The 24657-nt window shown below is 39.3% G+C and overlaps 1 protein-coding gene across 1 annotated transcript in view; it reads right to left on the bottom strand.

Moving 5' to 3' along the window:
• Window positions 1-21227: 21227 nt before the first annotated feature.
• Window positions 21228-24657, bottom strand: part of LOC126161310 (uncharacterized) — a 187599-nt gene continuing 184169 nt past the window's right edge. The window contains exon 8 of the mRNA XM_049917063.1: window positions 21228-23696. Coding sequence (XP_049773020.1) covers window positions 23409-23696 — 288 coding nt within the window. The 3' untranslated portion in view covers window positions 21228-23408. The remainder of the gene's footprint in view (window positions 23697-24657) is intronic.

The raw sequence follows: 24657 nt of genomic DNA, 5'->3' as shown, positions 1-24657 counted from the left end.
GTACCCTCATCCATAGTTGCATTATTTTATTGACATTGCCAACCAGTCCTAAAAAGACATGGATTATTGTTTTTCTCACAAGTATTGTGGTTTACTCATGTTTAGTCCCCAGCATGTGGATTTGACCTCCAATTCACAAGTTTTTACAGAAGTGCAGCTCGTGACAGGGAAGATTGCCCAATACTCAACACAGTAGCCACTCCATGCCAGTTCTTCAGGTACCTGTACAGTGGCAGTCCTGTGACTACAAGGGAGCGAAACATTATTGACACTGGAGTTGTTACCTCTCTGCACATGCTAGAGAGTTGGTGCTTGCCCATTTGGGCACATGTGGACTCCGAGCAGTTGCCATCAAGCCGTGTGGTCATTGCTCCGATAGGACTGTGCCGGTGCGATAGGCCCTGATTTAGAGCAGGTGACTCCATAGCAGATATCGCGTGCAGTAAGAAGGCCAAAGTTATCATTGAGTAACTGTGAGCTTCTGACAGTCTCTACAGACAGACCTCAGTCATTCAGTGCAGATTGTTATGACACTGAGAACATTCCCTCTTTGGCCACACAGTGAGAGGGTAGCAAAATCAAGTGAAGTGTAGAAAGTTGGTCCCCTCACTTCCTGGTTTGCACCCTAACTGTTCGATGGTCATTTTTATCTATCAAGTCTGCAATCTTTATAGATAATATTGAAAATGTATTTGGAAAAATTTCTTCTGTCAGTAAACTACAAAGTGGGTCTATCGTAATTAAAACAGCAACTCCTACTCAGTCACAAATGTTATTTACCTCTGAGAAACTTGGTGACATACCTATTATCATAACACCTCTAAGAGCCTGAACACGATACAGGGTGTAATTTTGTCACAAGGACTAACGGCCGCAGGTGGATGAGGAATTACAAAAATCTGGAGAAGTGAGGGGCCACTCTGTAGTTTGTGTACATCTTTGCTTGACATACAACAAAGTTGGGGCCAGAATATTTGTCCTATATTCTGAGTGAGCTTCATTTACTGAGAAATATAAAATCAAGGTCCGTGATTGTGATGTGAAGCCATATTTCACATCCACGACTATACTTCGGGTACATTTTATTTGTTCCATGAATTTGTAGGAACTGGTCAGCTGTTCGAAAACTCAACATTTGACCAATCACCATTCTGTGTCATTTGCAGACACACCACCACACTCCTCCAATCTGCAAAGTGTGCTACTTTAATTGAAGAACGTAAAACCCAGAAACTAAAGGCCTTCATTATCTGTAATATTTGGAAACCAGAAAAAGTACAGTCACTTACATCCTGTCCCAGTGGTATCAAATTGTGCCACTACTGAGGCTAGATCGTCGGTACCTCGGTTACTTACTCCGTCCATTCCCTCGGTGTCTGACCTCTAGTATTCCTGCATGAAAATTAGCCCATGAGGGAGGCAGGCCCTCCTACTTGTGGGTCCTGCAGCTCCACATTTAAATATCTCAACTCCCCTCCATCCTCCCTGTCCATTTTCTCCTACTTGGAGATTTCAGCCCCTACCACAACCTGTTGGAGGGTGGAGGGCAGGAACGAGATCTACTGATAAAATAATAATATTTAGAATAAATATTACAATGGAAATTCGCTGGTGCCGCACAAGAGATACAACAGTGATGAGTTCGCTCCAGAGTGTGTGTCTTAGATAATTTACGCACAGTGATGCTCACATTTTTTGTGTATACAAAAAATCTGTAACGCATAATATTGAATTATTGGATGATAGTTCTTCGAGTCTTTTATGTTATTTATCACTTCTTCTTCATTGAAGACAATGTTATGGCATCCAGATTGCTCTGCCTAAATTTCGTGCTTCTCTAAAGTATTACAAATACCGGCAATACGGATAGATAGATCAGATGAAGTAAGGAACTAGTAAATGAAGTTGACTTTGTACTATAAGAATTAATGTATTTCACGTTATTAGTGAACTAAACCAAAGTCCACATCCTCTCTCTATCATGGACTGGCAAAGACAGACAGCGCAAAATCGATGAACATCTAATAGGAGTTCTTTACAGATATAAGAAAATCAATGTTCTTCATCTTTTCTCACTAGTTCCACAGGCTTGATTGCTGTGGGTATACCGTGTTTTAATATCTGATGTAAACTACTCAGGCAAATGAATGGATAAAATTAGCAGATAAAAATGTAACACATACTCATATAGATAAACCAGCATAACTTCCAATACATCTGCACAACCCCCACCCCCACCGTGTGCTGGCGTGATCCACGATTACTGGACCGACAGTTTACACTAGCTCTGTCAGACCATTATGGCCAGGTGACATCGGCTGGTACGTATTTCCAACAGCCATATATTTTACGTTATTTTATTTTATGTACCAAATGCTACCAACTCGGTATTGCCATCTTCAGGCCCCATACGCTTATTTCGTATTAACAAGCATATCGTATGGTGCCATTAAACTGGAACCGTGAATCCGGCCGTTTATGCAACTGATTCATGAGTCGGTGTGACCCTTTCATATGAATCAGTTGCATAATGGTCGGATTGACAGTTCCAGTTTAATGGCACCGTACGATAAGCTTGTTAATACGAAATAAGCGTATGGGACCTGAAGATAGCAATATTGAGTTGCCGAAACTGGTAGTATTCGATATATAAAATAAAATAACCCAAAATATACGGCTGTTGGAAAAGTTTTTGAACCGAGAAAAAAGGATTACAGTAGCGGTGTCCATTCTACATAAAATTGTAACATTAAAATTTATTTTCAGTTATAATTTATATTGTATTTTTGGCCTGACCAGGGCTTAAAATACCTTTATTGATGGACAGTCTTATTTTAATGTATACCCTCTTATTTTACAATTTTATTTTCATATTCTGAAAGTTTAATTTTCCTGGTGAATGCTATGACAAGAGGCATGTCAGTCAGAATCTGCGGCTCCAGTATTGCGGAGTAACCACTGCATGCCACGTGCAGGGCTATGCTCACACATGTGAAGCAATGTTTGTTGGGGTGCACTTCATAAGTCCACTGGTGCAACAGGGCTAGCAGCCCATTGTGTTTTACAAGCTTTTAGATAACGCCAAATTTCATGTAGTCAGAATTACCATAGATTTGCTCCGTAGGATAGTGTGCATAGCCGAGTGCGTAACTGAGAGTTTCCAGTGCTACAATGGAAAGGCCTGTCATTTCTGACCTGTAGTGCTGGAACCACATCGTGCATCACAATTTCAATGTCCAAAGCCAGCCCATACATTCAGAATCACATTGAGATCTCGCCAAATTTCAGGCACGTGCATAAATGTTTTCATTTTATATGCTCCCTTGTAGTGAAGTCTAGCATCCCTCGCCACTACAAACGAACTGAAAACGTTGGGCTCACACCTTCACTCACTGTAACAGATGCAAATGTGACCATTTTACAGCACGTGCCAAGCGTTTAATAATTGTATGGTTCCTCTTGACATCTGTTTTGTAAGTACATATATGTATCCACATAATATATACAATATAAGCATTACAGTTCAGTAGTTTTGCTTTAACCTAAGTGTATGTAAGCCTATATCAAAGTGTTGCTGACACATCTGGTACATATACGGTACAATTTATACATATTTACATCTATATTCATTTTAACATTTACAACTTGTGCAGAAAACATCATTTCAGTACCGCTGAATGTCCTTTTGAGATTTTACTTTCACCCTTGGGTTGCATGTGCCATCATCTTGTGACATTTTACACACACAATACTTGACATTTTCTCTGACCATTAAAGGCTTCTTGTTTCATACAGATTGTCTTCAGTTGGTAACTCTCTTAACCTTAGTCCATATTACCTTTAATAGAATAACATTTTTTTCAGGGTTGAAAGGACAATATACATATATACAGTATGATGATATGGGTAAACCACTGTCCTCACTTTTCATGTGACTTGTGCACCTGTAAATACAGATTACTAATGAAAGGGAAGAAATCTTCCTTACACGTCAACCAACACAAGCAAATATGGATAAGCTTGGCCCCTTCTCTCTCAAGTCTACTAGAAATTTGTTTGCTGATCTATAAGGTATGGTGACAGGGAATCTAAAGAAGCATATATATATATATATATATATATATATATATATATATATATATATATTTTTTTTAATCTCCTGCTGAACTCCATCATCTACACACTGTAGAATAATTGAGTAAATGCTCTGTGCACTCTTCTTTGTATCTTCGTGAAACTACTTATTTAGTGTTTGATGAACCAGCTGCAGAATTCTGACATTGCAGTGTCATGTAAGTCATTTGTATTACTTGTTTGACAGTATCTGTAATGAGTATATTTCTTTGTGCCTAACATATAACAGTATCTACAGGATACCCATCTTGTGTAAATAATATACTCAAATAAGTCACTACAAAAGTTGTGAGCAAAAAAAATGTAGAACAATATTCAGATAAGTCATGATCCTATATAAATGCATTATGAATACTCATATTTGGTTATCACGTCAGTAGTGCTTTTCAATATGCAGGCTGACCCCTTCTTGCCTTGGTAGTACTAGACCTAAGCTTCATTTAATTAACAACGTTCTACATACTTCAATCACTGCATACACACACACACACACACACACACACACACACACACACATTGTCCCATTCATACACATATACATATAATTACTCATATTGTGATTTGGCCCATTTAGTGTGATACCTGCTACCTAAATTCACCTTCCTGCATTTACCATGGTGTTTCCTTGCATCATTACCTGGAAAAGAAATTAAATAATAACTTACAAACTAAGAACGTAGTCACTCCATGGCTAAGTGACGTATTATTTTTCTCTTTGCATAACATATCGTTCTATTCTAAGTACGTGGATGTGTAAATTCAACAACTCCTTTTTAATTCTTAATACCAATCCTTTTATAAGAGTGCAAATATTTGGATGGTGTCCACCTTTTCGACTTTTTCAGCCCTTCCATATTCATACTACAATTACACCGGCAATTAATAAATGTTGTAGGCGGGAACAACCTCATTATCTTTCATACTTTGTTCAGAATGTGACCATACTCCTATAATAATTCTTTCTTTCCTTGTATTTAGATACCTTCCTTACAGTGTTTTATTCATTGTGTGTGTAACTATCGTGTAAATTGGTATATGCTATAAATAGTAGGGTAGTATGTAAACAGGTTTCTATAGTTGGTTAGTCTTTCATACTCTGTACATTTTCTTTCATTTTAAACCTCCTTACTGTATCAGTTTTATCCTTACAGTGTAGACTACTTCATTTTAATAGTAACTTACATTAAAATATCCAGAATATAGCTTATTTGGCATCTAGATGCCCAGATTGTGTTGCATCCAGTGTGCTAAGTGGCATGTTGGATTGAACTGTTTCTGCACACATGCTGAGTTTGCTTACGTGTGTGTCTGAACTCCTGCTACGCCTGTGCATCGTCTACATATTGTAATGCTACTTCGTGTATTTACATCTCAAGTGCATTATCACATTGTATTGGGGAAATGTACATATTGTAGAATAGATGGGTACCACTGCAATCGTGTTTGAATTTCAAGCTTCATATCCTTTTGACATTAAACAGAATGTTAAATTACTATAGCTTACCTTTTAACAATATTATGGAAAGGAAAGTTGCTACTCACCACACAGTGGAGATGCTGAGTCACAGATAGGCACAACAAAAAGGCTATCACGACATACACTTTCGGCCATCAAGGCCTTTTTCGGAAATGGGCAGCACATAAGAATGCTGAAGGTTAGATGGATAGATCATGTAACTAATGAGGTACTGAATAGAATTGGGGAGAAGAGAAAATTGTGGCACAACTTGAGTAGAAGAAGGGATTGGTTGGTAGGACATGTTCTGAGTCATCAAAGGATAACCAATTTAGTACCGGAGGGCAGCATGGAAGGTAAAAATCGTAGAGGGAGACCAAGAGATGAATACACTAAGCATATTCAGAAGGATGTAGGTTGCAGTAGATACTTGGAGATGAAGAAGCTGGCACAGGATAGAGTAGCATGGAGGGTTGTATCAAACCAGTCTCTGGACTGAAGACCACAACAACAATTTCACTTGTTCATGTACAGTACTAGGATGGCCTTTACCTCAACAGGACAGGGAAGGGTAAACTGGCTGGGAAAATAGCAGAAAAGTTAAAGGGGGAGGCACTGTCATGAGTGATAAAATACCAGTGGTTATAGGGTTCAGAAAAGACCTTTCTTTAGGATAGCGAGGACAGAAAGAAAACAATTTTTATGAGAGGTTAGGATTGAGACAAACCTTCAGTTTGAGAAAGAAACCAAAAAACAATTCTAGCTTATTACATCAGCATAAACAGCTGTTGATTAAGAATTTTCAACAATCAGCAGAAATTTCAACTCTACCCAATTTTAACTCAGTCAATGTGAAAAATCAGCTATCTTTATTGCGTCAAAATATTCAAGGACTGAGAAATAAAATTAATGAATTAATTATCTGCATAGATGAATTAGGGTCCTCAAACCCAGCTGACATAACCTGCCTCTCTGAACATCATGTGACCACTGGTATAGAACTTTTAAGTGTTCAGTATTTAGGTTAGCATCTCACTTTTGAGAAGCAGAAATGGAGCAGTTGCCACATTCATCAGGAACTGTCATAAATTTAAGGAGATAGACATTCATAAATTTTTGCCTAGAACAGCATGTGGAAACATGTGCAACAGAAGTAGAATTTCAAGAACAATTCTTCGTAATATTAAGTGTATATCGAGCACCTGCAGGTAACTTTTATCTGTTCATAAACCACCTTGAAGCTGTAGTGGCCCTTTTAACAACCAAAAACAAAGAAATAGTGGTTGCTGGTGACTTCCATGTAGATTTCCTTAAAGACTCTCCCAATAATAACTTATTTGAGTTAGTAATACTATCATTTAACTTAATTCTCACTGTAAAGTTCCCCACTTGGGTAGCCAATTGCTCACAAACAGCCATTGATAATATCTTTATAGAAAAGTCAAATGAACAAAATTATATTACAAAACCAATAGTCAATGGCCTCTCAGACCATGACATGCAGTTTCTTCTGTTAAATGTTAATACTGAACAGGATTTAAAATTGTTATATCTGAACTCAAGAGGGTAATCAATAAGCCAAAAATTGATTATTTTAGGACACCTCAGAGACATTCACTAGAGTGATGTTTACAGTGCTCATGGCATGAATGAAAAGTGCTTACCGTATTTGAACACTGTTTCCCCCCAAAACTAACCAAGGTTAGAGCAAAGTCTACAAAGAAGCCACGGATTACTCAAGGAATAGAGAGGTATCTTGCAAAACAAAAAGAAAACTGTATCTGTCAATCCGAAACAGTTCTGATGTTGATGCTATGTTACAAGAAATACTGCAAAATATTAAGGCAGTAATACTGACATCAAAGCAAATATATTACAAGAAAAAGATAGTCATATCAGATAGCAAAATAAAGACAATATGGGATATAGTGAAGAACGAGACTGGTAGAACCAGACATAAAGAGGGACAAATAGCATTAAGAGTAACTGATACATTGGTGGCAGATGTGTATAGTGTTGCTGAACTTCTTAACAAACATTTTATAACTGTTACCAAAAAGATGGGGTTCTCAGGTTCTGTAGATGCTGCTATGGAATACCTCGGACCAGACATTTCAAATAACTTCCTTAGTATGACTTTGACCCACACTACCCCAGCAGAAGTAACGTCCATCATAAACTCTTTAAAATCAAAAACATCTAGTGGGTATGATGAAATATCAAGAAAGCTAATTAAAGAATGTGATTCTGAGTTAGGTAAAATATTAAGCTACCTGTGTAACCAGTTGTTTATCAGTGGAATATTTCCTCAATGGTTGAAATATGCTGAAGTTAACCCACTGTTTAAGAAGGGAGATAAAGAAATAGCATCAAATTTCCATCCAATTTCATTTTTGCCAGCATTCTCAAATTTGCAATCGGCTTTATAACCATCTAATCACAAATAACATAGTGTCAAAGTCGCATTTCGGATTTGTAAAGGGTTCTGATATTGAGCAGGCTATCTACACCTACAGTGAAAATGTACTTAATTCATTAGACAAAAAATTGCAGGCAACTGGTATATTTTGTGATCTGTCAAAGGCAGCCAGCCGAAGTGGCCGTGCGGTTCTAGGTGCTGCAGTCTGGGACTGAGAGACCACTACGGTCGCAGGTTCAAATCGTGCCTCGGGCATGGATGTGTGTGATGTCCTTAGGTTAGTTAGGTTTAACTAATTGTAAGTTCTAGGGGACTAATGACCTCAGAAGTTGAGTCCCACTGTGTAAATCACAATATCCTCTTAAGTAAATTAGAATATTATGGTGTAGCAGGAAATGCTGCAAAATGGTTCAGATCTTAAATCTCTGGCAGCAAGCAAAGGATATTAGGAAAGAGACATGTATTAAGCAATCTGGCAAATTACATGTGGGGTCCCACAAGGTTCTATCTTAGAGCCCTTACTTTTTCCTGTGTATATCAATGACCTTTCATCAGTAACAGATGCCAAGTTTGTTTTGTTTGCTGATGATACAAACATTGCAATAAATAACAAATCAAGTATAGTCTTAGAAAGATCTGCTAATAAAATATTTGTGGACATTAATCACTGGTTCTTAGCCAATTCTTTGTCACCAAACTTTGAAAAGTCACACTACAAGAAGTTCAGAACTTGTAAGGGGTGTCCCACGAGTATATGCCTAACATATGTGACAAACATATGGAAGATATGGACAGTGTTAAATTCTTGGGATTACAGCTTGATAATAAATTCAACTGGGAGGAGCACACCACAGAACTGCTGAAGCGTCTAAACAAATCTCTCTTTGCTATGCGAATTCTGTCAGACATAGGGGATATAAAAATGAAAAAGCTGGCATACTATGCTTACTTTTACTATATAATGTCATATGGGGTTATTTTTGGGGGTAATTCATCAAGCCAAGCTAAAGTTTGCTGAGCACCAAAAAGGTGCAGTAAGAGGTATATGTGATGTAAACTCAAGAATATACTGGAGGAGCCTGTTTAGGGAACTAGGGATACTAATTACTAATTCCCAATATATTTATTCCTTAATGAAATTTGTCATTAAAAATATCACTTTTTCAAGGCAACAGCTCAGTTCATGGAATCAATACTAGAAATAATAATAATCTGCACAAGGATTTAAAGTCACTTACTCTTGTACAAAAAGGTGTGCATTATTCAGGAACACACATTTTCAATAACTTGCCAGTAGCCATAAAAAGCTTAACAACCAATGAAATTCAGTTTAAGAGAAGCTGAAAGGATTTATTGTTGGCCAACTCCTCCTACTCCATTGATGAAGTTCTCAGTAGAACCAAATGGTGTGTGTGTGTGTGTGTGTGTGTGTGTGTGTGTGTGTGTGTGTGTGTGTGTGTTTAGAATATACAAAGGAAAACCATCGAGACAACTGAAAAAGGACAGTGTAATCGACTTTTCATCACCAAACGGAAGAATCAGCACCATCACCGTGAAATCAGCCAACAACTGCTCGGGATGGGTTAGTAGACCTGCAGCCAAGTGCCTCCGCAGGTGGCATATCAGGGAATGCCTCCTAGATATAGGTGGTACCAAGGAAATAAATTACTCGGGGCAGACCAAAACTACTAGTAGTGTCTGTTCCCACAGTGGGCGGCTACAAAAGGCATCTGTTCCACATGTCAGTGGCGGGCTCAACCAACCTCCTGATATGGAAAGTCAGGTTGAAACGACAGCATGCCATATATCCAACTACTAAACATCATGATGGCACAATGAGAAAAATCTCATTACCCCAGTCCCCAGTCAGTAGACTGGGATTGTCGTGAGCATCGGATTCCGGTGCTCACAGACATCGTGAGAAGAATCGGAGATTCTCAAACTCCCTTAAGACCATATGCAAACACTACATTGGCACACTCAACGTGAACATACTGATGAAGACAGGAAAGATGAAACAAGTCACAGACAAAGACCATTTCAACATGGAGAACTTAAGAAATACAAAAGGAAAACCATCAAGACAACCGAAAAACCTACGGCTTTTTGAAACAGGATTTGCAGTACACAGGTCCATCACAGACAGCATAATCGACTTTTCGTCACCAAACGAAAGAATTGGCAGCATCACAGTGAAATCAGCCAACAAATCCTACACAATAATCAATGCACATGCACCGACTAATGACTACAACAGGAGAAACCCAGACGAAATTGATGACTTTTGAACGACAATGGAAGAAACAATCAGGAATTTTCCTGCACACAGAGTCAAAATAATACCGGGAGACTTCAACGTTAAACTTGGAAAAGAAAAGGAATACAAACATACCACAGGAAAATATACTCCAAACAAGGACACGGACAAAAATGGAAAACACCTGATAGACTTTTGGAAAATCCACGACCTCGACATTATGTCAACAAAATTCAAGAAACCAACATGGAAACTTACACATGGAAATTCCCGAGCGGAAAGCAAGAACTACAAATCGAACAGTCCATAGTTCAGAAAAACTCACAAAAAGAAATTTTGAACATAGACACATAAAGGCTACTTCGACTTAGACCACCACCTACCACAGATCAGGATTCGTCTTTTGCCCAAGAAAAAGCTCCAGAGAACAAAATTATTGGGCCAGCTCCAGAATACCTTACTTTAAACCAGACACAAATATTAGACTAAATTAAAAGGGAGAAAATGACAGACTGGACACAACTTTCAGGAAGAACTAGCACAAGCACCACGCACAAGGAAACACTGTTGGTGGAACCACACATCTGACCAAGCTATTGACCAACGAGTCAGTGTATGGAAAAAATTTAGTAGCCACAAATCCCTAGAGAATTGGATGAACTTTTGGAAACACAAAAACAATCAAGGAAAATCATTCGCAGTGAAAAACAACAGTATGATAAACGGTGACTGATGGAGGTCGAATCGGACTTCACAAAGAACAATACAAGAAACTTCTACAGAACGTTCAGAGAAAACATGACTGGATACCAACCACCCAACTTGTGCCTCAGAAGACCGGATTGAAACATAGAAACCAATACCAAAAACAATTGTGACATTCTGGCAAAGTACTTTGAAAAACTCCTCAACACAGACACCCCTGTGGAAGAACTGATGACAGAAACGAGCACGTACAATCCAGATAGTGAACCTCCAACTCTAGAAGAAGTTAAAGAAATAATTAAGTCACTCAAGAATCATAGAGCACCAGGAGAAGACGGCGTCATCGCGCAAATCTGGAAGTTACAAGACCCAGAACTCACCAAAGACATCCACAGGATCTTGGAAGATATCAGGGAGACCATGAAAATTCCTGACGACTGGAAAACTGCCATGATACACCCACTACACAAAAAAGGTGACAAGACTGACCCGAACAACTACAGAGGAATATCCCTACTACCGGTCACATACAAGATCCTCTCTAAAGCTTTACTGAACAGACTAGAATGCCATACCTACCACTTGATTGGGGAAGGCTTCCGTAAAGGGTGGTCTTGTGCGGAACAAATTTGGAACCCTAAAATGATTTTATAACACAGACAGAACCTGATCATTAACTTCGTTGGCTTCAGAAAGCCATATGACTATCGACTGAAAACTCTCTTTAAAATTCTAGCTGAATAACTCTGTTTAAAATTCTAGCTGAATACAAAGTAGACAACAAAACACGGACTACCCTAGAGAAAACCTTGACCAACACGACCTCCAAAATAAAGTTCTGTAGGGAACTATCAGAACCCTTTGAAATGCGCATAGGTGTCCGACATGGCGATGGCCTCTCACCTCTCCTTTTCAATCTGGTGTTAGATAAGGTAATAAACGAATGGAAAATATCACAACGGGATAACCTTGGAAACCTACAGATTAAATTGCTGGCTTTGCAGATGATCTGGCGATTGTCACGAAAGATATAAAAGAAGCTATTGAAAAACTACACGAAATCGCTTCCAGAACTGGACTACAGATAAAAGACACATTTTATGAGCACAAAGAAACTCTCAACCCTGAACACAAAGTTCGACATGATTCACAAAATAGCAAACTTCAAATACCTCGGTGAAACACAACAAATGAGCGGATGTACCAGAGACTCAAACGAAGAAAGAAAATTTAAACTGGACAAGGCATACAAAGAAATGTGGAATCATTACAACAAGAAGTCTATCTCACAAAAAGGCAAATTTCACCGCTACAAACACGGTACCCGAAGCACTGTATGCAGCAGAGACCACTCTAATCCTAGGGAATACACGTATGAGACAACTAGAAAAAGTAGAACAGAAAATACTTAAGAAAATAACAGCAGTGGAATATGGATCAAAAAATCTACAGAGGAAGTATACAAACTTACGGAGACAATCACAGAAAAGATTAGAAAATGCAGACTACAATTCTATGGACACCTATACAGAATGCCATCACACTGACTGACCAAACAGATCTTTGACTGGGTAACCACTAGCAACAACAAATGGGTGGCAGAAGACACAATAAAAGACAATAAAATTCAGAAACATCATCAAGAAAAGTAAACTACATGCGATGCACTGTGACAAATGAACAGGTGTAAAATGGACCGAAGAATGCAAACAAGATCGCAGCCGGAAGATGAAAGAAATGTGGGCAACCAAGATGAAGCTAACAAGAAGCATGGACACAGGATCAGAAACAGAAACACAGCAAGCGAATGAGGGAAGTTTGGGCAGCAAGGAAGGCAACAAACTGAATTGGCTATGTAGTTTAGTCCAACTGCGCTCTTTAAGGGCAAAACACTAACACTAATAATAATAATAATAATAATAATAATAATAATAATAAGAAGAAGAAGAAGAAGAAGAAGAAGAATGGTACATTGTAACTTCTGCACCATTTCAGTGACGTAATATATTCATTGTAAAGAAGTTGTGTGTGTGTGTGTGTGTGTGTGTGTGTGTGTGTGTGTGTGTTTTATATATATATATATATATTTTCCTGAATTTCTCCACCCTTTAACGTGTTTTGGCGACAACACAACCACCTAACCTTTGTGCACATCGTTGTCTACCAACCCAAGTTCACCACAGGATCAACATAGCCCATCTTTTACACTTTTTTGCCTTTTTTCACACCAGATCTCCAGTTGCTTTCTAGTTCACCTTTATCTCTCCCCATATATTTTTATTTTCACTTTCATTTCAGCCTCATGTTACACTTTCCACCTTCTAATACCATGTCACCCTCACAACACCCCCACAATGACCCCATTAAGTTTTATTTACATTCCCTCCGCAAACATGCCTTCGTCCTAGCCAGGTTACGCTCCCATACTTTATTTTCTCAGGCTTGTTTGACATTTGGCATTACCCCCAAAGGCCTCACACTTAAAGTTCCCATCTCTGGCTGCAACCCTTCTTTCCATCAGTCCCTATACCAATTCCAAACTGAACAATCCATTGCCCTCACCCACCTAATCCTTCACCTATACATCAACTCAGCCAACGAACACACCCGTCAACTCCTATCCTTAATAAAAGTCCTCAGTCTTTCCTCTCCCACATACACACCGGCTGTTCAGAGCATCCTCCTACAGGCCAACCGCAAATTAGAACAGCATGCCACCCTCCACCTCAAAAAACTATCCAATCTCCTGGTTTCCCACCTCCGGAAAGGCAACTCACTCACCCTTCACAACCTTTCCAACATACCTCAACCTCCTCTCATTGCACACAAACCCAGTCTCTCCTATCTACTCAATCTCCCACTTCCAGCTCCACTCCCTCCAAAATCTCAAAATTCCAATCAACACAATCTGGAACCACAACACCCTAATTCAGTAGTTAACCTTTCCTCCAAACCTCTCTCCCAATCTGGAACCTCTGTCCTATCCAAAGGCCTCACCTTCAGCCCCACTCCCAGATTCGACCAAACAGCCCTTGTCAAAGATTTACTGTCCTACACTCGTACACTCTGCTGGAAATATCACTTTGCCATGAAGAAAAATGATCCTAATCCTACTCCTAATGATCCAAATCCCCAAGACACTATCCAAATTGAACCCTGCCTGTAACAGTTCCGTCCTCCGTCACAGCGGGACCCACCTCCTCTTCCTCAAAATCACCCTCTCCAAACCTTCCAGGAATTTCTGACTTCCAGCCTTGCTTCTCAATCCTTCTTAAAAAACCTTAATCCTACTCCCAACATCACCACTGCTGAAGCCCAGGCTATCCGTGATCTGAAGACTGACCGATCCATCGTCATTCTTCCGGCGGACAAGGGTTCCACGACCGTGGTACTTGATCGTCGGGAGTATGTGGCTGAGGGACTGCGTCAGCTTTCAGACAACACCACATACAAAGTTTGCCAAGGTAATCCCATTCCTGATGTCCAGGCGGAGCTTCAAGGAATCCTCAGAACCTTAGGCCCCCTACAAAACCTTTCACCTGACTCCATCAACCTCCTGACCCCACCGACACCCCGCACCCCTACCTTCTACCTTCTTCCTAAAATTCACAAACCCAATCATCCCGGCCGCCCCATTGTAGCTGGTTACCAAGCCCCCACAGAACGTATCTCTGCCTACGTAGATCAACACCTTCAACCCATTACATGCAGTCTCCCATCCTTCATCAAAGACACCAACCACTTTCTCGAACGCCTGGAATCCTTACCCCAATCTGTTACCCCCAGAAACCATCCTTGTAACCATTGATGCCACTTCCTTATACACAAATATTCCGCACGTCCAGGGCCTCTCTGCAATGAAGCACTTCCTTTCACGCCGATCACCTGCCACCCTACCTAAAACCTCTTTCCTCGTTACCTTAGCCAGCTTCATCCTGACCCACAACTTCTTCACTTTTGAAGGCCAGACATACCAACAATTAAAGGGAACAACCATGGGTACCAGGATGGCCCCCTCGTACGCCAACCTATTCATGGGTCGCTTAGAGGAAGCCTTCTTGGTCACCCAGGGCTGCCAACCCAAAGTTTGGTAGAGATTTATTGATGACGTCTTCATGATCTGGACTCACAGTGAAGAAGGACTCCAGAATTTCCTCTCCAACCTCAACTCCTTTGGTTCCATCAGATTCACCTGGTCCTACTCCAGATCCCATGCCACTTTCCTTGACGTTGACCTCCATCTGTCCAATGGCCAGCTTCACACGTCCGTCCACATGAAACCCACCAACAAGCAACAGTACCTCTATTATGACAGCTGCCACCCATTCCACATCAAATGGTCTGTTCCCTACTGCCTAGGTCTTCGTGGCAAACGAATCTGCTCCAGTCCGGAATCCCTGAACCATTACACCAACAATCTGAAAACAGCTTTCGCATCCCGCAACTGCCCTCCTGACCTGGTACAGAAGCAAATAACCAGAGCCACTTCCTCATCCCCTCAAACCCAGAACCTCCCACAGAAGAACCCCAAAAGTGCCCCACTTGTGACAGGATACTTTCCGGGACTGGATCAGACTCTGAATGTGGCTCTCCAGCAGGGATACAACTTCCTCAAATCCTGCCCTGAAATGAGATCCATCATTCATGAAATCCTCCCCACTCCACCAAGAATGTCTTTCCGCCATTCACCTAACCTTCGTAACCTCTTAGTTCATCCCTATGAAATCCCCAAACCACCTTCCCTACATTCTGGCTCCTACCCTTGTAACCGCTCCCGGTGTAAAACCTGTCCCATGCACCCTCCCACCACCACCTACTCCAGTCCTGTAACCCGGAAGGTGTACACGATCAAAGACAGAGCCACGTGTGAAAGCACCCACGTGATTTACCAACTGACCTGCCTACACTGTGATGCGTTCTATGTGGGAATGACGAGCAACAAACTGTCCATTCGCATGAATGGACACAGGCAGACAGTGTTTGTTGGTAATGAGGATCACCCTGTGGCTAAACATGCCTTGGTGCACGGCCAGCACATCATGGCACAGTGTAACACCGTCCGGGTTATCTGGATACTTCCCACTAACACCAATCTGTCAGAACTCCGGAGATGGGAACTTGCCCTTCAGTATATCCTCTCTTCTCGTTATCCGCCAGGCCTCAACCTCCGCTAATTTCAAGTTGCCGCCGCTCATACCTCACCTGTCTTTCAACAGCATCTTTGCCTCTGTACTTCTGCCTCGACTGACATCTCTGCCGAAACTCTTTGCCTTTATAAATGTCTGCTTGTGTCTGTGTATGTGCGGTTGGATATGGGTGTGTGTGCGCAAGTGTATACCTGTCCTTTTTTCCCCCCTAAGGTAAGTCTTTCCGCTCCCAGGATTGGAATGACTCCTTACCCTCTCCCTTAAAACCCACATCCTTTCGTCTTTCCCTCTTTCCTGATGAAGCAACCGTTGGTTGCGAAAGCTTGAATTTTGTGTGTATCGACCTGCCAGCACTTTCGTTTGGTAAGTCACATCATCATCTTTGTTTTTAGATATATTTTTCCCACTTGGAATATATATATATATATACCTTATAAATAAAAAATATATAACTTATACATAAAAATATACCTTATAAATAAAAAAACTTTCTTTTTTAATTCAGTGCATTAATGCGATCTTAGTAAATGACTGTTTGTAAAATGATTCTTTCATGTAGTGTTAATTTAAAAAAATGACGATCATTCCACTTGGGACTGTGGAAGGTACATTAGCTTATTTGTTTCAGTTGTAAATATTTGCCATGTATTATTGTTTTTCTGGCATGTTCTACATCTTGGACGACCTCCTCACTATGGACCAATTGGAATCAAAGTAAATCTTATGTACTTCAAGCAAGGTTTGACCTTTGTCCATTCCTTTTAGTGTATAATTCTCGTAGATCCTTGTATGGATAAAGTCCCTTTCGGCAATCAGGGTAAGCTAATCTGTATGCACCTGTATGTGGGATTTAATAACTACAAATAGCCTAGTGTACAAAAGCTGTCATTTATTATTGTGCTTACCCTGTTTCATACTTATAGTGTGCTTTTGTAGTAATACCTCTTGTCTACTTGAAATTTTACAGTGCATGCTAATCTTTTGTCGTACGACTTTTTCCTGTTCCCTTTTCCTCCAAATTAAGCAAACCTGACGGACTTTTTCTTCAAGTGACATATCTCCCATTGGAATTTTGGGCAATGATTATTCCTATTCACCAACTTCTCTCCTTTCAAACATCAGTTCAACAGGTGTAAAACTGGATGAAGTGTGTTGTAAGTCGATAATGATTTGTTGCAATGGTGAGACAAACCATGTTGTGTGCTTTTGCGGTGTATAGGTGCATATAAACCTGTTAAATTCTCTGAATATCCTTTCTTTCAGGTTCCCTCAGGGTTAAATCTGGATACTAATGTTTTTTTCTTGTTTGTGTTTGTAAGCAATAGATGTAAGGAATTTACTAAGTATGATGCACCGTCTGTTAACAATATCTTGGCTTCCCCATTCTCAGTAGTTAATCTTCTGTAATCCTCTTAATAATGGAACCTGTGGCCACAGGCCGCACTGCTTACAACTTAACATATTTTGTGAGAACATCATACATATGACACTTCCCTTGCGGATAGGGTTTGGCAGCATTCAAGGCTTTCTGGGCACTATAGGATGTAGTTCAATGAACTTGGTTCTGTCTGAGTGCTTCATCTACTGGCACATTAGGCAATTCCAAATTCCTTGGAGAACTCTTCTCCACAATTTGGGATAATAGCAGAATGTATTGGATAGCCCATGGTGACCCCATACACTGGGAGTGTACAAAATCAAATCATCTGCATAATTTTCTGATAAAACCTGTGTTCTTGATTCGGTGTCCACCAATGAAATGGGACTCACTTGTATATAGTATAGAATTTGTTCAAATTCTCATTACTTCCAGGCAGTTCTGACCTTACCTTTCTCCAGTGCAGGACACATCCTTATGTAATATGGTTGTTGTTTCTTGTCCTGCATAAGCAGAACCCTAATTTGAGAATTCTGTCTTGTGAATGCTAAGAATTGATCTTGAGGTGTCCTTGACAAGGTGTCTGCAATTATATTTTGTTTACCCTTGATGTGTATGATTTCAAAACTGAACTCCTGCAAGTACATGCACCACCTGGCTAAGCTCCAATGTAATAATTTACATGTCAACAGAAGAGAAAGTGTTTGATGGTCACAGTAGACTTTGGTGTGCTTGCCCCATAAGTAGTACTCAAATATCTCAAATTCCAATGTAACCCCAAGAGCCTCGAGCTCCGTCACAGAATATGACCACTCGGATTCAGAAAGAATTTGACTAGCAAAACTGATTACCTTAGGTGTAGGTTCCCCATCATCTATAGTGACCTGAAGTAAACATATCCCTATGAAGATGCATCTGTACTCAAGTAAAAATCCTGCAACACGTCATTGTGGTGTAGTATATTTCATGTAGTAAATAAAGGCTTCCTTTATTTTGTTGAAGCCTGCTTGACATTGATTGGTCCATATACATGGATGGTTTTTCTTCAAAAGATTCAGCAATGTGTCACTAGTCAATAACTGGTGTGGAACAAATTGCCTAAAAAAATGAAACTGAAATAAGCCTAGAGCTTTTTTTTTCTTCGTGTGTTGGTGGTAAATGTTTGATCACATCAAGTTTTCCTGGATCAAGTAGTATACCCTGTTGCAGGATAATGACCCAAGAATATGACCTAAGCCTCCCATGTGAGAGTAGCTATTAACAGGTCATCAACATAGAAAGCTCCTCTGCTGAGGAGTTCTGGTCTCAACATTTTGTGCAGTGTAGAAATGAAAACACTCATACTCACTTTGAAGCCAAACTACAAAATGCTTAATTCACAGTTCTACCCCCACACACACGGAGGCATCTAGTACGGAAATGAAACACTCGGGCTCACTTTGAAGCTGAACTACAAAACAAAATTCATAGCTCCTACCCCCACACACAGAGGCTGTGTTCATGTAATGCTATTTGCCAATATGGTTCTTTTAAATCAATTATAGTGAGGTATTCAACATTGTGAAGTTTCGGTAACTTATTTAATGTTATCAGGGTGTGTCCTGGCAGGAACTATGGTTTTGGTTATACTTAGGGCATCAAGCAAACCCCGGACACTACCATTGTGTTTTGCGACCACTAAAATGGGACTGCAATATGGGGAATAGGAGGGTTGTATGAGCTTGTAATTTATTGACCTTTCAGCTTCTTTCCTCACAGCTTTTCTTTTCACCCAAGGAATTGGATGTGAAGAAAATCAGAATGCCTCAGTTGGCTAAGGTCCATTTTATATTTCTAACATTTATTACCCTGATGTGCCTTCTAAATACTTGTGCATACTGAAGTATTACTGCTTGTAACTTCTTCTGATCCTCTGACAAACAGGCAGATTCACTTACCTTGGTTCAGAGAGTCACTGGGCTCATGTCATCTTCAGACAGCTGCTTACCCTTTTGTGTAGCAAGAAGCAGGATGTTTGGATATGACAAATGTACTCTGATGTCAGTACTTGGTTTGAGTGTATTTTCAGTTGTGCTGGTTTTAAGTAAATTTGATGACAACCTCTGTTTGCTGATTGTAAAGAAAAATTTTCATTGCTTATGTGAATCTGTACTTTGTACAGCCAACACAGCTTCCAGCTGTTTACGCACAGTGGCCAATTCCCCTTGAATCTGTACACAACAGGTGCAGCCCCTATCCCTCCCTAACAATTTTTTCCTCTTTTATCTCACAAGCCGTTCAAAAACAAACAGATGACTGATGGCTACGCAATCTGGTGGAGAGGTTGGGCAGCAATGGGTGATTTTTTTGCTGACAGTGCTTTGGTTATGGGAAGGTGTTGCTATTGAGTAACTGCAGGAGGGTACAAGATGACAAATGAAATTTCTAATTTGTGCAGTAAATGACAGCTGGCTCTAAATGTAGAAAAATGTAAGTTAATGCAGATGAATAGGAAAAACAAACTAGTAATATTAGGATACCCCATTAGTGGTATCCTGCTTGACACAGTCACATCATTTAAATATCTTAGCATAATGTCGAAAAGTGATATGAAATTGAATTAGCATGTGAGGATTGTGGTAGGGAAGGCAAAAGGTCATCTTTGATTTATTTAGATAATTTTGGGAACCTGTGGTTAATTTGTAAAGGCAACAATGGAAGATGTTCGAGTACTGCTCGTGTTTGGGATCCATACCAGGTCGGATTCAAGGTAGACATCAAAGCAATTGAAAGATCGACTGATAGATTTGTTACTGGTAGGTTCAGACAACATGCAAGTATTGAGGAGATACTTCGGGAACTCAATCCCTAGGTGGTGGTGGATACAACATTCTTTTTGAGGGACACTACTGAGAAAATTTAGTGCAGCAACATACATTTCGGGTAAGGACCACGAAGATAAGATATAAGAAATTAGGGCTCATACAAAGGTGTACAGATAGTCATTTTCCCTCACTACTTGTTAGTGGAACTCAGGAAGGAAATGGCGAGTATTGGAGCAACGGTTGCTTATAGAGTGCGTACATAGATGTACATTTCTAGATTTCTGAAAGTAATGGAGCAGGCACACTGGTAACATCCAATTATTGAACACTTCACGACACTGAACACAGTTGTATTCTCTGTAACATTAGCCAAATATTCTCACAAATACCAATTTCTGAGCCATATCTTTTCAAATCTGGATGTCTTCCAATCACAGGCAAGTATAAAAAGATTCACTGAGAATGACATGCCGTAAATGAAAATGAGGTCAGAGTAATGTTATCAAATTTGTGATGTGATTTCAGTTATTTACAATTTATACATTAATTTGTAACAATATTTTGTCATAGTATTTACAATAAAAGCAAGTCACAATCAATGTGCCAAATGATGAAAAATTTTTGTTGTTTAAACACTGACATTTTTTACAAACTGGTTTGTTTTTGGGTGCTAAGGCACCTGAAAAACATACCATCGAACACACAGGGAAAACAACAGTAATCAAATATTTTAGTAACATTTCCCCTACAGAGCAGGGTGAGTTTCAGCAGTCTCATGTCTCTGAAGTATGGAAGATTATTGTAACGAGATAAGTGGAAACAAACAAAACCATTCTCTTGGCTGGAGGTGGCTCGTGGATGGCATATTTAAAAAGATTGCATATCCACGTTAGCTTTTAAGTTTTTCTCCCGTCCGTCCGTCCGTGTGTGTGTGTGTGTGTGTGTGTGTGTGTGTGTGTGTGTGTGTGTGTGTGTGTGTGTGTTTCACTGAAAGGAGTGAAAGTTAGTCCAAATGCCCTTGTGTGGAATACATTTATTTGTAGATGGTTGGTTGCCTGCCCACATTTTTTTCCCTGCTTTAGGATATAATATAACCAGGCAGCAGTAGAGAGAAGACAGAATGAAATAAGTGGAACAGTCTAACTGGCTGGGGGAGGTAAGAATACTGAGAGCATGGCCTGTTAAAATAGGGCCAGCAGTAACATGAGGGTATGGGAGGGCCTATGATGGTAAGCACTGAAAAAAATCATTACTTGTCAGACAAGACTAATAAGCCAGTAGGAAGTGGATTTTATTATAATCAGCCCTTGGAAATTAGAGCACTTTTACTACAGGAAGATGTGCAATCACAATGCAAATAACAAGATTTACTTTGTGTAAAACAAGAAAGATGGGGAAAACCATCAGTATATGCAGTTTATAGTAAAGAGTGCATTTTGATTTGTTTGTGTTTGCTCCTTAAGATTCAGAGAGCTATAGAATGTTAATCTCCTTACCTAGTGCACATTTCAGAGCAGACACAAAGCAAATCCTCACATTATTGGAGGAAGGTTTACATCTTTGGACTATTTTTCTCTACCAGATTGACTTTAGAAATTGCCTTTTTTATACTGGCATGTAGGTGGGCCTCTAAATCTGTGAAACAACTGAGCTCATTTCACTTGGACAAGCTACTAGTGCAGAAGATAAACCACAATAGCCTTACAATGAATTTACATCATTGTTCAGTGTCCTCTGACATAAGCCATTGCAAGGAATTAGTGTTTAATAACATGTGTACAGCGACACTTCTGGAAAAACTTCGTACAAATCTAATAACAGTGAATACCAGAGAAAGTCATCTTATACTTTTATACATGTTACCCATTATTATTATTAATATATGTCATGAATGTATCATTTGATTTCTTCACACTTGGAGAAAGAGTTACTCAACATATTTAGCTCATTCCTCCATTATGAAATATGCCCCTATTGCAGGAAGCAATATGAGTAAATCAGTTCAATATGAAATGAAAAACACAAAGTATAATTTGGTTGACAGGGATTTCTGTTCACACATCTATGAATACATAAATAATAAAAAAAATAAAATCAAAAAGGGGGGGGGGGGGGGAGAAGGAGAGAGAAGTGCCAGTGTTTACATGAAATGAGATCTTACCTTTGTCATGTGCTTTACTAGTGTTTTACAAAGGAACTACAACTTCTGAGAGCTGGACAGTGTGGCCCTCTTACTATACATCTCATCTACTACAGGCAAGGACTGGCCAGCAATCCTGTCTCACTTAGTTTTCTCCTCTGATGCAAGACAGTTTCATGCTTACTTTGAGATGAATAAAAAATACATGTAAACAAATTAAAAAGTTATAACAAACTTACTACCATCTGACTGTGTTATATATTAATCCAATTTGTTGCATTCCAGTGTCCATTATTACAGCTGCTTATAGTAAAAAATTACAAATTTTCCATGATTAACAATCACCAAGAGCACACCAAATGGTGTAAGTGACATCATTATGAAATGCACCCGATTCCTATTAAGAACACAAAATACACAAATTTCAATATGATAAGTAAAAAATTTCAAACATTGCAGTTGAATTTATTTTATGAATATGAAAGAAAACATTAAAAAGCTTTATTTTAACTGACATAAGAGATGACAATGCATCTATTTATGGAATAAAAGTATCTCGTCAGACAGACTTTCCTCCAATTTTGTTAATAAGTACTAATGTGAATACACCTTTCTTATAATAATAATTTTAGCACTGTGTTAAATTGCATACAACAATTTCTCTGATTCATTTAGTGAACAACTTCTTATAAAACTTACATAGCACAAAGATATGCTTCAACTCCACAATTAAAACTGAAAGGCTTCAGACATGAACCAATAACAGTGTCGGCCAACGCAATTTGATGCATTTCAGAAAGTTCTTTCAACTCTGAAGTATCGGAAATTTTAGCCTGAAATGCAACATCCTGTTGCCAGTGGCTTTTGTGGAGGCACTTTTGGACTGTTTTAGGGTGATCTACACCATTTGGGTAACAATACAGCCACACATACAGGACAGTAGACTTAAAATTTTTATACAAAATTTACTACTTCTCTTTGTCTTGTGACTCGCATGTCTTTGAGGTTTCACCTTTTATACTAGAACCGCCTAGTGTTATCTCAGAAATTTTGTGAGCTTCTTCCACAGAATCTACCAATTTCAGTTCACTATTGTGTATGTTTTTCTCAGAAGCAGCTTGCTTAATTTGACAATCACTTCCAACAACAGGCTCATCAACATGTTTAATGGGATAATTATGAATTATCTGTATCACTGGTTGAGGAGAATGTCCACGGTTAATGACCGCCATTTCAATGTTTGGTTTTCCAACCACCTGCAACAGGAATAGAATAATCATGAACTAAAACATAAAAATGCAAAATTATTATTTTATTAGTATAAGCAGCAATTTGTTTGAAATTTCTTCTTTTGCAAATGATGTGGTGATGAATATGTAGAGTGCTCAACAATGCATAGTGAAATAAGAGTGGTTATGATATAAAATGCAAGCACTGAAATTCCCTGTTCCTTTTCTTGATTTGCTGTTATAATGCAAATGCACTTACTGAACAACTTTCAGCTGATAAAATTGAGGACATACCATACAAGAGTAAAATTCAATTTCTGTCCCCTTAAAGGATCATATACTGTTGGGATATGCACTTTCAAACCGCTATTCGGTTCCTCCTTTCAATCATCACAAACACCAAAATGAGAGCTTTCAAGAGACACGACAGCAAAACTGAAATCGCTCAACAAAGGCAAGATGCATAAAATTACAGGACTACATTGGTAATGGGATTTTGTTGTAGAATTTCATAACAGGTTTTTTGCTTGCACATTAACATCTTTCTGGACAACCAAAAATATTTTGCACAGGAATCTCTCAGTTTCTGCCAACAACAGCCTTTTAAAACCAATCTCATTCCATCTGCCCACAAGAGAGATGCCCAGGTGGATGCCCCATTCTTCAACTTCCTGAAGGGATTCTTCATAGATCACACTGTCGTCTAACGACCAAATGTTAATCTACAGAATATCGGACCAGCTCTGTAATTTGACTGAAGAGTTCCCTGCAGAGAGAACACACACAGAAATGTCTACGCACGGAAGTAGCATCAGAGCTGTCGGTCGAGAGGTAGCTCTCGTACCTGCAGCAGAGTTGACACAGCTTCTCATCAAAAGTAACTTACCTTATATTTCATCACTTTTCTTTAGCTTCAACTCCTATACTTTGTGCATGTCTGTGTATTTATCAGACTGTCTTTACTATGGGTAGGAAGTGTGACTGCTGT

Source organism: Schistocerca cancellata, chromosome 2, assembly GCF_023864275.1.
Source record: "Schistocerca cancellata isolate TAMUIC-IGC-003103 chromosome 2, iqSchCanc2.1, whole genome shotgun sequence".
NCBI classification, from domain to species: domain Eukaryota; kingdom Metazoa; phylum Arthropoda; class Insecta; order Orthoptera; family Acrididae; genus Schistocerca; species Schistocerca cancellata.
Note: the sequence above shows the minus strand (reverse complement) of the source record. Positions and strands in the feature narration are given on the sequence as shown.